Consider the following 14,490-nt stretch of genomic DNA (forward strand, 5'->3'; position numbering starts at 1 on the left):
TCCAGAGACACCCGAGGTATTTCTGTTGGGAATAGTAAAAGCAATTAAAATAAAATTAAAAAAAAAAAAAAACAACAAAAAAATAACAATAAAGCTTTTGGGTGGATGGGGGAGCTCCTGGATCTGAGCCTGGAGCTGATCCCGATGCCAGAAATCTCCCAGGGCACCTCCAGCCCCTCTGCTCCGGGAAAATAATAAATAGGTTATCCTGAGTCCTTTGGGGTGAGGCTCCCCAAAAATCACAGCGTGGGAAATCCCTGGGGCAGCCCGAAATGGGAAAGGGGAGGTCAGCGGGGCTGGGGGGAGGAGTCTGACCCCAAATCCACGGGTCTGACCCCAAATCCACGGGTCTGACCCCAAATCCACGGGTCTGACCCCAAACCCACGGGTCTGATCCCAAATCCACGGATCTGACCCCAAATCCACGGATCTGATCCCAAATCCACGGATCCGACCCCAAACCCATGGATCTGACCCCAAATCCACGGATCTGATCCCGAATCCAGGGATCTGATCCCAAACCCATGGATCCGACCCTAAATCCATGGATCTGACCCCAAACCCACGGAGGGACCTGACCCCAAACCCATGGAAGGATTTGACCCCAAATCCACGGAGGGACCCGACCCCACTCTGAGACCCGGAGCCCCTCAGGACCCCAAATGCACAGAGGGATCCAATCCCACTCAGAGACCTCCGAGACCTCACCCCACACCCCAAACCCGTCCCCACAAGCTCGGCCTCCATCCCTGCACCCCCCCATTCCCCCCCCGCCCGCCCACCTCTCCCCGTACCATCAGTGCCTGGTCCCGTACATTTTATCCCACTCCAGGAACAAGTCCAGCTCCTTTTGGGAAGCGGCGGGGCCGACTTTGCACAGCGCCTTCTCCAGCTCCTGGTACGAGCCGGGGGCTCCCGGCAGAGCTCGGCGAGCGGCCCCGGCGTGTTGGCACAAACGCAACAACTCGGCCCCGGAGAAACTCTCGGTGCGCTGGGCCAGCGCCGCCAGCTCCCGCTCGCCCAGGCAGCAGCTGTGCTGGGCCAGAGCCTGGCGCAGGATGTGGCGACGAGCGGCGCCGTCGGGAGGGGCGATGTACAAACGGGTGCCGAAACGGCGGTGAGAAGCCTCGTCCATGCTGCCCGGCCTCGCCGTGGTGCCGATGACCACCACGTTCTGCTCCGATGAGGTAGCCACGTCGTCCAGGTAAGACAGGAGTTGGGATTTGAGGTTGCCAAGTTGGCCGCTGTCGTCGGCCACGCGTGCCGCCAGCAAGGATTCGGCCTCGGTGATGAGAACCACGGAAGGCTGGCGGCAGTTGGCCACCAAGAAGACGGTCTGGAGGATTTTCTCGGCTTCGGCTTTCCAGGTGGACAGCAGGGTGGTGCCGCTGAGCCGCAGCAGCGTGGAGCCGAGCTGCGTGGAGATGCAGCGGCTCAGCAGCGTCTTGCCGGTGCCGCGGGGCCCGAAGAGCAGCAGGGTCCGCAGCGGGTGGCTCGTGGCGCTGTAGGAGCCCGGCCTCAGGATGGGCCACAGCAGCTCCTCCTCGATGGCCGCTTTCACCGACACCTGCCCGGCGATGTCCGACCACTGCACCGGCGGGCCCCGCTCCACCACCTTGGTGTTCACCAGCTCCAGCACCAGCGGGTCCACGTTCTTGGGCTGCTCCTCCAGGAAGCCCAGGGAGGGTTTGGAGGGCAACCTCAGCGGGAACGCGGCTCCCGGCTCGGCCGAGCGCTCGCCGTTGGCCAGCGGAGGGCTGAACTTCTCGAAGGGCTCTGCCGGCCGCAGGGCAGCGTCCCTGGAGCCGTAGGATGGCGACACCATCCCCTTCATCTGCTGCTGCCCGCCGTACTTGCCCGCGTGTTCCTCGCCGGTCCCCGCTCCCGCTGGCCGCTTGCCGCCTTTGAAAGCCACCTGCGGGGACTCGCCACTGCTGCCGAAGCCGTTGCCCCGGCACTCGCCGTTGTCCGACAGGGGGTAGGGAGACTTTGGCTGCTCGTAGCTGTATTTCCTGTACCTGCCCTCGCCGTCATCCTCCCCGCCGATGTCGAACGCCTTCCTCTTCAGCGTGCCCGCTGCCTCGGTGCCCAGCGGCGGCACGGCCAGGGGGCCCAGCCCGGAGCCTTGGTAGCCATAGCCGGGCACCCCGGGCGGGCGCGCAGAGGGCGGCGGGGCCGGGATGGGCGTGGGGGCGGCGATGCCCGAGGGCAGGTAGGAGGCCGAGGGGTGGGGCGGGTGGATGCCCCCGTAGCCCGGCTGGGGCGGGTACGTGCCGCTGGCATAGTTGTACATGGGCCCCGAGGAGCCGTAACCGGGCACCAGGGCGGGCGAGGGGTGCGGGGGCTGCAGGAGCCCCGAGCTGTGCAGGGCAGGAGGGTGCGGAGGGGGCAGCGCTGCCGAGGGCTGCGTGCAGTAGCCAGAGGGCAAGTAGGTGCCACCGTAACCTGAGGGGTACTCCTGAGACGCCCCGAGAGCCCCGGAGCTCGCAGAAGCCCCGCAGGAATTGCCGGGGTACACGGGGTCGGCGAGATTGGCCGAGAGCACCGGGGAACCGCCCAGCCCGATGGCCCCGCTGCCGGCAGGGACGGCGGGTGGCACCACAGCCTTGGTGCCCGCCAGCCCGTCGGGCACGGGGGTCAGCGGGAAGGCGCCCTCGGAGCCGTGTGCCCCCGGCCAGGGCTCGCCGTCCCCTTTCTGGCCGTTCACGGGGCCGAAGGCGCCGTCGCCGTAGCCGCCGAGCGTGGGGCGCTCGTAGGGCGAGTCCAGCACCCCCGAGTATTTCTCGGCGTACCTCTTGAGGAGGTTGGAGGCCGTGAGAGCCGAGATGTCATCGTTGGCCCAGGCGTAGTTGAAGCGCTGGCGGCTGCTGGGGTACAGGTCGGATTTGTGGGCGGGGGATGAGGTGGTGGAGGACACGTCCAGGTGCTGCTCCGGCCACTGGTTCAGGGACTGGGCATGCTCTGGTGACCAGTGCATCTTCGACAGAGCTGTGGGCACAGGAGGGCACAGTGAGAGCAGTGGAACAGGAATTCTGCGCGCAGCACCCCCAAAAAGCGCACCCCACCACACCCCCGGACTGTGAGCACCTAACCCTGGGTGTTCGCAGGCCTGACGAGGTCGGGAAGGATTTTTGAGACGATGGAGCCCAAGCTTTCAGCTCATCACCCAGACCAGAGCCACGTCCAGCTGTCCCTGCAGCCACGCTGACCCCACCACACCCCTTTTGTCCAGTCCCATCCCACCCAACATTTCCCGTGAAGGAATTCTTCCACCCCAAAACCCCCCCTGACCACGGGCACCTCGTGCCGGGCTTGGCGTGGCTGTCCCTTGCTCCAGCCCCCCCAAAAGTGGTGGCATTGTCCCCTCTCCCCACCCCACTGTCCCCTCCTCATCCCCAGAGCCCTGGGGACCTCGTGGCCCGCTCCTCGCTGCCCACAGCCTTTCAGCCACTCTGCACAATGAGATTAATTAATGCCTTAATTGAATTATGGAGGGCCGGCGCTCCCACTCTGGATATCAAACTCCCACAGGAGGATCCAGGCAGTGACTCCATGTGGGCTGAGCTCGCATTTCCAGTCATTGTCAAAGTGTTCCTGATGGATGAACACACAGGGGATGCTCCTGGAGCTGCCCCTGGGTATAAAAATTCTAAATTCTAAAGGGAAAAAAATCAGCATTTGGCTGGCTCTGTGATGAATAAGGAATTTTCCTTAATATTTTTTTTAAAAGGAATTTAAAGGAATTTAAAATTTTTTAAGGAATTTTCCATCCTTGCTCAGTGGGTGCAGAGTGCTGTGCAGTGCCTCTGTCCCCCAGAAATGTCAGGCTGGACTTGGGGGATTTGGGGGCCCTGTGACCACTCCTGGCCACAGCAGCAGTGAAAAATTCCCAGTGGCATTCCCAGGCTTTTGAGGAGAGGGAGCAGCTGCCCAAACAGCAATAAACCCCACAGCTCAAATAACCAGTTAAAAAAAATGACAACTAGAGGCGGGCCTGGTGATGGAACTGCTTCTCCAAAAGCCTGGAAGAGGGTCCCAAAGCCATTGGGGTGTGGCTGAAAACCCACCAGAACCAAAAGAATTCCCCACGATTTCGGGGGAATGTACAGACACAGCAGGAAAAAAAAAAAAATCCATGAAAAAAAAAAAAAAAAAAAAAAAAAAAAAAAAAAAAAAAAAAAAAAAAAAGCTGTCGAAGCCCCAGAGGGGGAGGGCAGGGAGGAGCTGTCAGGGTTGAAATGGGACGTGAATGAGTGGACAGATGTTTCAATGCTCCCCTTGGCAGTGTGAGAAAATTACTGTCCAGTGACCAAATGGCCGGGCCGGTTCCCACCCTCGCTGCTGCCCATTATCCCCAGCCCAGGACAAAGGCGGCCGGGGGGGCTGGGCACGGAGAATCCCATTGTTGCCGCCCGCCCTAATTATGGAAATCTTGTTAATCTATTCAGCAGCGACTCTGAACTGGGCTTTTGTTCGGGGGGTTTTCAGCGGGCGCAGCGCTGAGGGTGTCCAACGGCTCCGAGTGGGGATGGGGAGGATTTGGGGAGCACCCAGAGAGGGATAGAAAGGATTTGGGGAGCACCAAGAGAGGGATGGGGATGAGAAGGATTTGGGGAGCACAAAGTGAGGGACAAAATGGATTTGGGGAGCACCCAGAAAGGAATGGGAAGGATTTGGGGAGCACTCAGAAAGGGATGGGAAGGATTTTGGAAGCACCAAGAGAGGGATGGGGATGGGAATGGGGATGGGAAGGATTTGGGGAGCACCCAGAAAGGAACGGGAAGGATTTGGGGAGCACCAAGAGAGGGATGGAAATGGGGAGAATTTGGGGAGAACCCAGAAAGGGATGGGAATGATTTTGGAAGCACCAAGATAAGGATGGGAATGGGGATGGGAAGGACTTGGGGAGCATCAAGAGAGGAATGGGAATGGGAAGGATTTGGGGAGCACCAAGTGAGGGACAAAAAGGATTTGGGGAGCACCCAGAAAAGGATGGGAAGGACTTTGGAAGCACCAAGAGAGGGATGAGGATGGGAATGGGGATGGGGAAAAGCTCCAGCCACGAGGCCGTGGGATGCAGGACAGCCACGGTGGCTTTGTTGGAGCAGGGACAGAGCACCCTCGGCACGTTTGTGCGCTCACACAAACGTGTAAAACGTTCTCAATCCCGTGCCCCGGGCCCACGCACGCAGAGCTGGTGCTGGAGTATAAAAATTCTGAAAAAATTCCCCCTGGAATGAGCCCCAGGCAGCACCTGCAGAGGCTGCACCCACCCCGCATCCCTGAGGGGGTGGGCAGGGGATCCGATGGGTTTGGAGAGAAGAGCAAACACACTGGGGCTGAGCACGCATCAAAGCCGGGCTTTAAACGCAGCCTAACTCCCCCGAGCCCCTGGAAGAGGGGCTGATCCAGGCAGGTCTCATCCCTCTGGGCAGTCCCGGGTGCAAGGAGCTTCCTTGGAGAATTCCCGAGGAGAATCCCAGCCCTTGGGTGCCAGGCTGGGCTGCCAAGGCACAGCTCGGTGGTCATCCAGGGCTCCGTGGCCACCATCCATGTCCCCGTGGCCACCATCCATGTCCCCGTGGCCACCATCCATGTCCCCGTGGCCACCATCCACTGAGCCAGGGCAGCAGCTGGAGCCTCCAGGCTGTTCCCAAATCCTTTCCCAGCTCTGCCATCCCTGCAGCCCCAGGAGCACGGCCAGGGCTGGGGGCTGCCCCGAGCTGGGCAAACTGGGGCCAGGGCATGGCAAACGGGGGAGGAGTGGCCTTGTGATGTGTTCAGGGGTCACCTGGGACATCGGGGGTGTCACAACCCACCCGTGACACTCAGAGTGGAAATCTCAGCCCCCTGACCAGGGAGGAGACCTCAAAATCCTGACCAGGGAGAAAATCTCCAGATCTTGGTCCAGGGATGAAATCTCAGCACTTTGACCAGGGAGAAAATCTCCAAATTTCCATCCAAGGAGGAAAACTCAACATCCTGACCCAGGGAGAAAATCTCCAAATTTCCATCCAAGGAGGAAAACTCAACATCCTGACCCAGGGAGAAAATCTCCAAATTTCCATCCAAGGAGGAAAACTCAACATCCTGACCAGGGAGAAAATCTCCAAATCTCAATCCAGGGAGGAAATCTCAACATCCTGACCAGGGAGAAAATCTCCAAATCTCCATCCAGGGAGGAAAATTCAGCATCCTGACCCAGGGAAAAGATCTCCAAATTTCCATCCAGGGAGGAAAACTCAATATCCTGACCAGGGAGAAAATCTCCAAATCTCAATCCAAGGAGCAAATCTCAAATTCCACCCAGAGAAGAGACCCCAGGATCTCGATCCAAAGAGGAAATCTCAGCCCCCTGACCAGGGAGGAGACCTCAAAGTCCTGACCAGGGAGAAAAATCTCCAAATTTCCATGCAGGGAGGAAATCTCAGCACCAAAACCTCCAAATCTCCATGCAGGGAGGACAGCCCAGACCCCAGCCGGGGCATAAAGGGTTAACACCTTACCCAGGGTGGACACTCGGATGTTCCACTCGGGGAGGACACCCCAAAATCCTGGCCCAGGGGGAGAAAACCCCAAAATGCAGGTCCAGGGGGAGGACACCCTAAAATCCTGTTTGGGGCAGACAGCCCAAAATCCAGGTCCAGGAGAAAACCCCAAAATCTCGCCTGGGAAGGATATCCCAAAATCCTGTTTTGGGGAGACTCCCTAAAATCCAGGCCCAGGAGAAAACCCCAAAATCCAGGCCCAGGGGGAGAACACCCCAAAATCCTGCCTGGAGAGGACACCCCAAAATCCAGGTCCAGGGGGAGAACACCTCAAAATCAAAGTCCAGGGAGAGGACACCCCAAAATCCAGGTCCAGGAGAAAACCCCAAAATCCTGCCTGGGGAGGAAACCCAAAAATCCAGATCCAGGAGGAAACCCCAAAATCCAGGTCCAGGGGGAGAGCACCCCAAAATTCAGGTCCAGGGGGACAGCCCAGAGCCCCAGGGCATCACCCCAGCACAGACCCCAGTTAAAATCCCAGTCCCACCATCCCAGTCCCACCATCACTAAAGGAACATTTCTGCTCTTTCCCTGCTCGGGCTGGGCTCGGGGGGAAGGAGCAGGAGGGGAATTTCTGCCTCCCCCAGCCCCTCTGGATTTCTCAGGGCCACCATAAACATCTGGGGCTGCCCACAAGTGACCCCAGGCCACGGGGACAATTTAAGTGAATTTAACTCCAGCTGCTGCTGGCACACAAGGCCAGGAGGGTTTTTACAGCACCCTCATCACACAGAAAAAAAATAATTTAAAAATTAAAATAAATTTAAAAAAATAAATCAACTTTGCTGCAGAAAGCTGGAGCTGATTTCCAGCTCCTGATGCTCTTTTTGAGCAGCACCAGCAACCTCTGCACATCGAGGGTGGGATTCCTGGAGGAGGAAAAAAATCCAGGATTCCTGGAGAAGGAAAAAAATCCAGGATTCCTGGAGGAGGAAAAAAAATCCAGGATTCCTGGAGGAGGAAAAAAATCCAGGATTCCTGGAGGAGGAAAAATCCGGGATTTCTAGAGGAGAAAAAGATCCGGGATTCCTGGAGCAGAAAAAAAAAAATAGGATTTCTAGAGGAGAAAAAAATCCGGGATCCCACTCGGGATTCTGCAGCTTGAAGAAGGAAAAGGGAGAAGAATCCTCCCATGACAAAAACAAAACAATCCCAAAGGAAAAAAAATCAACATTCCAGGAGTTATCGTGGCAAAAACCACAAAACTTTGCAAGGGGATAAATTGGTTTTCAGAACTGGGAATTGCCACGACTCACACTGGGGAGAATTTTGTTGATTCCCTGCTTGGCTGCTGATCCAGCAAAGGGAATTTTCCTGGGATTTTTTTTAGGGAAAATTCCAGGAAGGAAATTCCTGGAGAAAATTTAATTCCATTAGGGAAGCAATGGGAATTTTCCTGGGATTTTTTCTAGGGAAAATTCCAGGAAGGAAATTCCTGCAGGAAATTTAATTCCATTAGGGAAGCAATGGGAATTTTCCTGGGATTTTTTCTAGGGAAAATTCCAGGAAGGAAATTCCTGCAGGAAATTTAGTTCCATTAGGAATTTTTAGTTCCATTTGGGAATTTTCCTAATCTTCAAATTCCTGGGATTTAGTCCCAGAATTTCCCTTTGAATGGATCTGGATGACACCTCTGGCAGCACCCTCCACGCCAAAAAAAAAAAAAAAAAAAAAGAAGGAAAACTTTTATTTTTCTTTTTTTTTTTTTTTTTTGTTAAAAAAATGAGACAAGGATTCATCCTGCCAGCACCAGAGCAGGGAGGAAAAAAAAAAATGAAATAAAAAATAAAAAATAAAAAGGAGAAATTTAGAGAGGCAGAAATGGGGTGAGCATTTCTCCCTCCCTACATCAAACCCAACTTCCCCCAAATTCAAACAGGGAGCCCAAACCATCAGAAAAGCAGATTGAGAATGAAAATATTTGGTTTTTTATGGCATTGCCATCCTCGGGAATATCTCCTCAATTAGGAGGAGGCAAAAGGAATTAAATGATGGTCTAAGGATGGATTTCACAACCGCAAAAAAAAAAAAAAAATAAATAAAATAAAAATTTAGGGTTTTTTCCTCCTCCTGTGGGAAATGAAAAGTTTGGATGGGAAGCTCAAAACTTTGAGCCGGCTTCTCCAGGCGCTGTGCCATGAAAAAATCACACAAAAACACCAAAAAAAAAAAAAAAAAAAAAAAAAAAAAAAAAAAATCAGATCCCAGCTATCAAATAAAGAAAAAGAGGGAGCTGCAGCAGGAATCAACCTGGGCTCCTCAAAAACCTCATCCCGTATCCCACAGCATCCGGGGAAAACCGCTCTGGAGATTTCTCAGCTTTTCTTCGGCGTTTTGCCCCGGAAAAATAATGAAAATTAATAAAAATTAATGAAAATTAATGAAAATTAATGAGCTTTGAGGGGAGCCAGCCAAGGTTTGGGTTACGGCACCGCGTCCAGCAAAGCCGAGCTGATTTTAAAGCCCCAGCCCAGCCCTGGGGAGGGGAAAAAAAAGGGAAGGAGGGGAGGGGGAGGAGAAAAGAGCGGCTCCAGATAAGCGATTGTTAACGTGATCCATATGGGACACAACGCGCCGCTCTGTTTAACCCAAATGATAATGGCAAAAGGCAAGAATGCAGCGGGGGCTCGGCGGGAGAACAAAGAACCTTCCCTGCCACAGGAATTCCGAGTTGGAGAGGAAAAAATCCTGCCCTGGTCCAGGAATTCTGAGTTAGAGAGGAAAAAATCCTGCCCTGGTTCAGGAATTCTGAGTTAGAGGGGAAAAAATCCTGCCCTGGTTCAGGAATTCTGAGTTAGAGAGGAAAAAATCCTGTCCTGGTTCAGGAATTCTGAGTTGGGGAGGAAAAAATCCTGCCCTGGTTCAGGAATTCTGAGTTGGGAAGGAAAAAATCCTGCCCTGGTTCAGGAATTCTGAGTTAGAGAGGAAAAAATCCTGCCCTGGTTCAGGAATTCTGAGTTGGGGAGGAAAAAATCCTGCCCTGGTTCAGGAATTCTGAGCTGGAGAAGAAAAAATCCTGCCCTGGTTCAGGAATTCTGAGTTGGGGAGGAAAAAATCCTGCCCCGGTCCAGGAATTCTGAGTTAGAGGGGAAAAAATCCTGCCCTGGTTCAGGAATTCTGAGTTAGAGAGGAAAAAATCCTGCCCTGGTTCAGGAATTCTGAGTTAGGGAGGAAAAAATCCTGCCCTGGTTCAGGAATTCTGAGTTGGGAGGAAAAAATCCTGCCCTGGTTCAGGAATTCTGAGTTGGAGAGGAAAAAATCCTGCCCTGGTTCAGGAATTCTGAGTTGGGGAGGAAAAAATCCTGCCCTGGTTCAGGAATTCTGAGTTGGGGAGGAAAAAATCCTGCCCTGGTTCAGGAATTCTGAGTTGGGGAGGAAAAAATCCTGCCCTGGTCCAGGAATTCTGAATTGGGGAGCACAAAACTCTTCCCTGCTCCAGGAATTTCCAGCTGGGGAGCAAAAAATCCTTCCCTATTCCAGGAATTCCAAACTGGGAGAGCTGGGGAGCAAAAAATCTTTCCCTGCCCCAGGAATTCTGAGCTGGGAGAGCAAAAATTCCTTCCCTGCTCCAGGAATTCCAAACCGGGAGAGCTGGGGAGCAAAAATCCCTTCCCTGCTCCAGGAATTCTGAGCTGGGAGAGCAAAAATTCCTTCCCTGCCCCAGGAATTCCAAGCTGGATCAACATAAAATCCTTCCCTGCTTCAGGAATTGTAAGAGGAGAGAGTTGGTGAGTGTAAAATCCTTCCCTGCCCCAGGAATTTCCAGCTGGGGAGCACAAAACCCTTCCTTGTTCCAGGAATTCCAAACTGGGAGAGCTGGGGAGCACAAATCCCTTCCCTGCTGCAGGAATTTTGGAATTTCGAGCAGGAACAGCCAGAGCTTTTTCCCCTTTCCCTGCCGCAGGAATTTTGGAATTTCGAGCAGGAACAGCCAGAGCTTTTTCCCCCTTCCCTGCTGCAAGAATTTTGGAATTTCGAGCAGGAACAGCCAGAGCTTTTTCCCCATTCCCTGCCGCAGGAATTTTGGAATTTCGAGCAGGAACAGCCAGAGCTTTTTCCCCATTCCCTGCCGCAGGAATTTTGGAATTTCGAGCAGGAACAGCCAGAGCTTTTTCCCCATTCCCTGCCGCAGAGGAATGAGTGGAGAGCCCCGGTGGCTGCTCCCCCATTCCCCACTCCAGGAATTGTGGCTGCTGTGCCCCAAATCCCACCTGGTTCTCTCTCCTTTCCAATCTCCCCAAGCTAAAACACGCGGAGAAAGCGCAGCTGCGGGCAATAAAAATAAATATATCTGTGTTTGTAACAATAATAATAATTAATAATAATAATAATAATAATAATGATATTCCCCAGGGATATTTTCACGCTCAAGAAGTGGGAGTAAGTGAGAGCTGTGGGTGTAAACACGGAGCCCGTTCCTCTGGGATCCGCGATGAATTCAGCGCTGGGTGTTTATGTTATTGCAGGATCCCGTGGCTTTGCAGGGAACACAATACAGGACGTGCCATTCATTATCCCGGCAGTCCCCCAAGAGAAAATGTCAACACACTTGTGTGGAGGAGAGCTAAAACAAATGTTTAACGTGATAAACAACCGCCAGGCCGGCCTCAGCCCCCACTGAAATGTTTAATTCGGAATCACCTCCAGAGCAAACGGGCGCCGGAGCACCCACATGGGGAAAAAAAAAAAAAATCTAAATTCCCACCAGGGAATTCATCCCGAGCCACGGCAGAGCCCTGAACCTCCAGGGAGAGCCACGTCCACATCAAAGCCCCAATTCTGCCCCAAATTCCTGAAATCCGTCACGAAGCCAGCAGCCCTTCAATGATAATGTTAATTTTTGTGATCGCCGGGTAAAGCTGGGAATGACGTGAAGCGGCACATGGCGCCTCCAAACCCAGGAGAATTTACACGGGAATACACAGGATAAAGTGATTTTTTAACCCTTCCTGGCGTTCTTCTTTTTCCCGGAGTGAAAAACGCCCACTTCCAAAAAAAAAAAAAAAAAGTAATAATAAAAAAAAAGGAGCTTTCGGATAAAGTTTCTATTTTAAAATAAAACAAAACCACTCAATTCCAGTGTTTTGAAGGCGAGCGCTCCGGCGTGCGCTTGACGTGCGGGACCGGCATTGTTCCAGGAGGGAGGGATGGAGGGAGGGACGGACGGACGGACGGAGGGATGGATGGATGGATGGATGGATGGATGGATGGATGGATGGATGGATGGATGGATGGATGGATGGATGGAAAATCGCACCGTGTGCCCCCTCTGGGTTAGGATCAGGATCAGGATCAGGATTAACACCCCTGGGAGCAGCCCCCTCCGGGACCAGGCTCGCGTCACCGGAGCTCCCCTCACCCTTCGGGGGGTGAGAGGGGAGGGAATCACCCAAGCCCGAGCAGCGGGGGCTGCCCAAGACCCCCCAAGACCCCCCAGGACCCCCCCGAGACCCTCCCAGGACCCCCCAGACCCCCGGGACCCCTCCCCGGCTCCGGCCGCTTTCTCCGCGCTCCGCGGCTCGGGCCGGGATCCGCATCCCGGGGATGCTGGGCCGGGTCCCCCGCGCTGCCCCCCCGCCCCTGGGCGACCCCCGCTCACCTCCTCATGCCGGCGGGGCCCTCAGCGCAGCCCGGGAGGCCGAGCCGGGCGCCTCATCCTGCGCTGCCGCCCGGACAATGCGGGGCGGCGCGGCGGCCCCGGGGCTGGGGCCGGGCTGGGGCTGGGGCTGGGGCCGGGGCCGGGGCCGGGGCCGCGGCCGGGGCCTGGCTTGGGGCTGCCCCCCCTCCTCCCACCGCCCACCGCCCATCGCCCGCCCCCCGAGGAGCCGCGGGGCGGAGCGGAGCGGAGAGGGGCACGGCGAGGTGTGGGCGATGTGCTGCGGGCACAGCTGGGCACAGCTGGGCACAGCTGGGATAGAGCTGGGATAGAGCTGGGATAGAGCTGGGCACAGCTGGGGCAGAGCTGGGGCAGAGCTGGGCAGAGCTGGGCACAGCTGGGCACAGCTGGGGCAGAGCTGGGGCAGAGCTGGGCAGAGCTGGGCACAGCTGGGCACAGCTGGGGCAGAGCTGGGGCAGAGCTGGGCACAGCTGGGCAGAGCTGTGATAGAGCTGGGATAGAGCTGGGCACGGTCCTGGCACAGCTGGGCAGAGCTGGGATAGAGCTGGGGCAGGGCTGGGATAGAGCTGGGCAGGGTCGAGACAGAGCTGGGCACGGTCCTGGCAGAGCTGGACAGAGCTGGGATAGAGCTGGGCACAGCTGGGCACAGCTGGGCACAGCTGGGGCAGAGCTGGGATAGAGCTGGGATAGAGCTGGGCACAGCTGGGCACAGCTGGGGCAGAGCTGGGATAGAGCTGGGATAGAGCTGGGATAGAGCTGGGGACGATCTGGGCACAGCTGGGCACAGCTGGGATAGAGCTGGGCTCTGAGCTGGGCACGGTCCTGGCACAGCTGGACAGAGCTGGGCACAGCTGGGGCAGGGCTGGAGCAGAGCTGGGCAGGGTCGAGACAGAGCTGGGCACAGCTGGGAACAGCTGGGATAGAGCTGGGATAGAGCTGGGCATGGTCTGGACAGAGCTGGGCACAGTCCTGGCACAGCTGGGCAGAGCTGGGATAGAGCTGGGATAGAGCTGGGCACAGCTGGGAACAGCTGGGATAGAGCTGGGATAGAGCTGGGCATGGTCTGGACAGAGCTGGGCACAGTCCTGGCACAGCTGGGCAGAGCTGGGATAGAGCTGGGCACAGCTGGGCACAGCTGGGCTCGGCCCTGGCAGAGCTGGGCTCGGTCCTGGCAGGCCCGGAGCCGGACTCTCATCGTGCCAACACAACCCCAGCACCCCGGCACCCCAATCCCCTGCACCCCAAAATCCCCGAACCCCCCCGGGTCCTGCAGAACCAGAACCTCCCAGGATCACAGGATTGTGATTTTTGTTGTTGTTGTTGTTGTTTTTTGGGGTTTTTTTTGGTTTTTTTTTCCCCAAACCAGGATCCAGCAGATCCCAGAGATCCATAAAGGCTGAAGTAAAATCACATTTATTGAAATTCTGTTTTTGCAGTAAAATCACATTTATTGAAATTCTGGTTTTGCAGTAAAATCACATTTATTGAGGTTCCTTTTATTAAACCGAATTTCCATTCTGCTCAGAGTTGAATTCTCATTAACGGCATCTGCGGGGTCACACGATTTATTTTCACTAATCACTCCCCACGATTCCTCTTCCAAAAATCACCTCCTAATTAAAAGTCCGAACGCGTTAATTAATGCCGTGTTGGATCAGCAATAGGAAATTGGGGCTGACATTTTCTCCGCGGAAATTCTGCGATTTCTCCCACGGGGGAGCTGGAATTCCACGGCTCGCGTTGGGTTTTTACAGGAAAAAATTGAAAATTCCGGGGCTGGGGATGGTTCAGGGAGGGGTGACCCCTCCCCCGATGCCTTTTTGGGGCTCCCTAAAAACAGATAAAATGAGGGAATTAAAAGCGGTTTGTTTATTTGCAATTGATATTTCAATTATTTCGATTATATTTTATTTATATTTTATTTATATTTTATTTATATTGTATTTATATTGCATTTATATTGCATTTATATTGCATTTATATTGCATTTATATGATATTTATAGTTATGTTCTATTTATATTGTATATATAATATATATTATATATTATATATTATATATTATATATATTATATTTATATTTATATTTATATTTATATTTATATTTATATTTATATTTATATTTATATTTATATTTATAATTTACAATATAGTTATACTTATATGTATTATATTTTTCTATATTTTATATTATATATTATATAGCTATTGGTTTTGTATCTATATTTATAATTATACATATATTTATAATTATATTCATACTCACATTGATTTCTTATTTAATAAAATTTTGAATTTTATATGTTATTGGTTTATATTTTATTG

At 53.8% G+C, this 14,490-nt stretch overlaps 1 protein-coding gene across 1 annotated transcript; it reads right to left on the reverse strand.

The window, feature by feature from the left end:
• Window positions 1-793: 793 nt before the first annotated feature.
• FIGNL2 (fidgetin like 2) lies at window positions 794-12,217 on the reverse strand. Its single transcript, XM_014893368.2, has 2 exons — window positions 12,148-12,217; window positions 794-2,988 (listed from the first exon to the last, which is right to left on the reverse strand). Exon 2 carries the CDS (start codon window positions 2,975-2,977, stop codon window positions 797-799), a length of 2,181 nt encoding a protein of 726 aa, XP_014748854.1. The 5' UTR covers window positions 2,978-2,988; window positions 12,148-12,217; the 3' UTR covers window positions 794-796.
• Window positions 12,218-14,490: the final 2,273 nt, after the last annotated feature.

The sequence above is a fragment of the Sturnus vulgaris genome, chromosome 30, assembly GCF_052056855.1.
Source record: "Sturnus vulgaris isolate bStuVul1 chromosome 30, bStuVul1.hap1, whole genome shotgun sequence".
NCBI classification, from domain to species: domain Eukaryota; kingdom Metazoa; phylum Chordata; class Aves; order Passeriformes; family Sturnidae; genus Sturnus; species Sturnus vulgaris.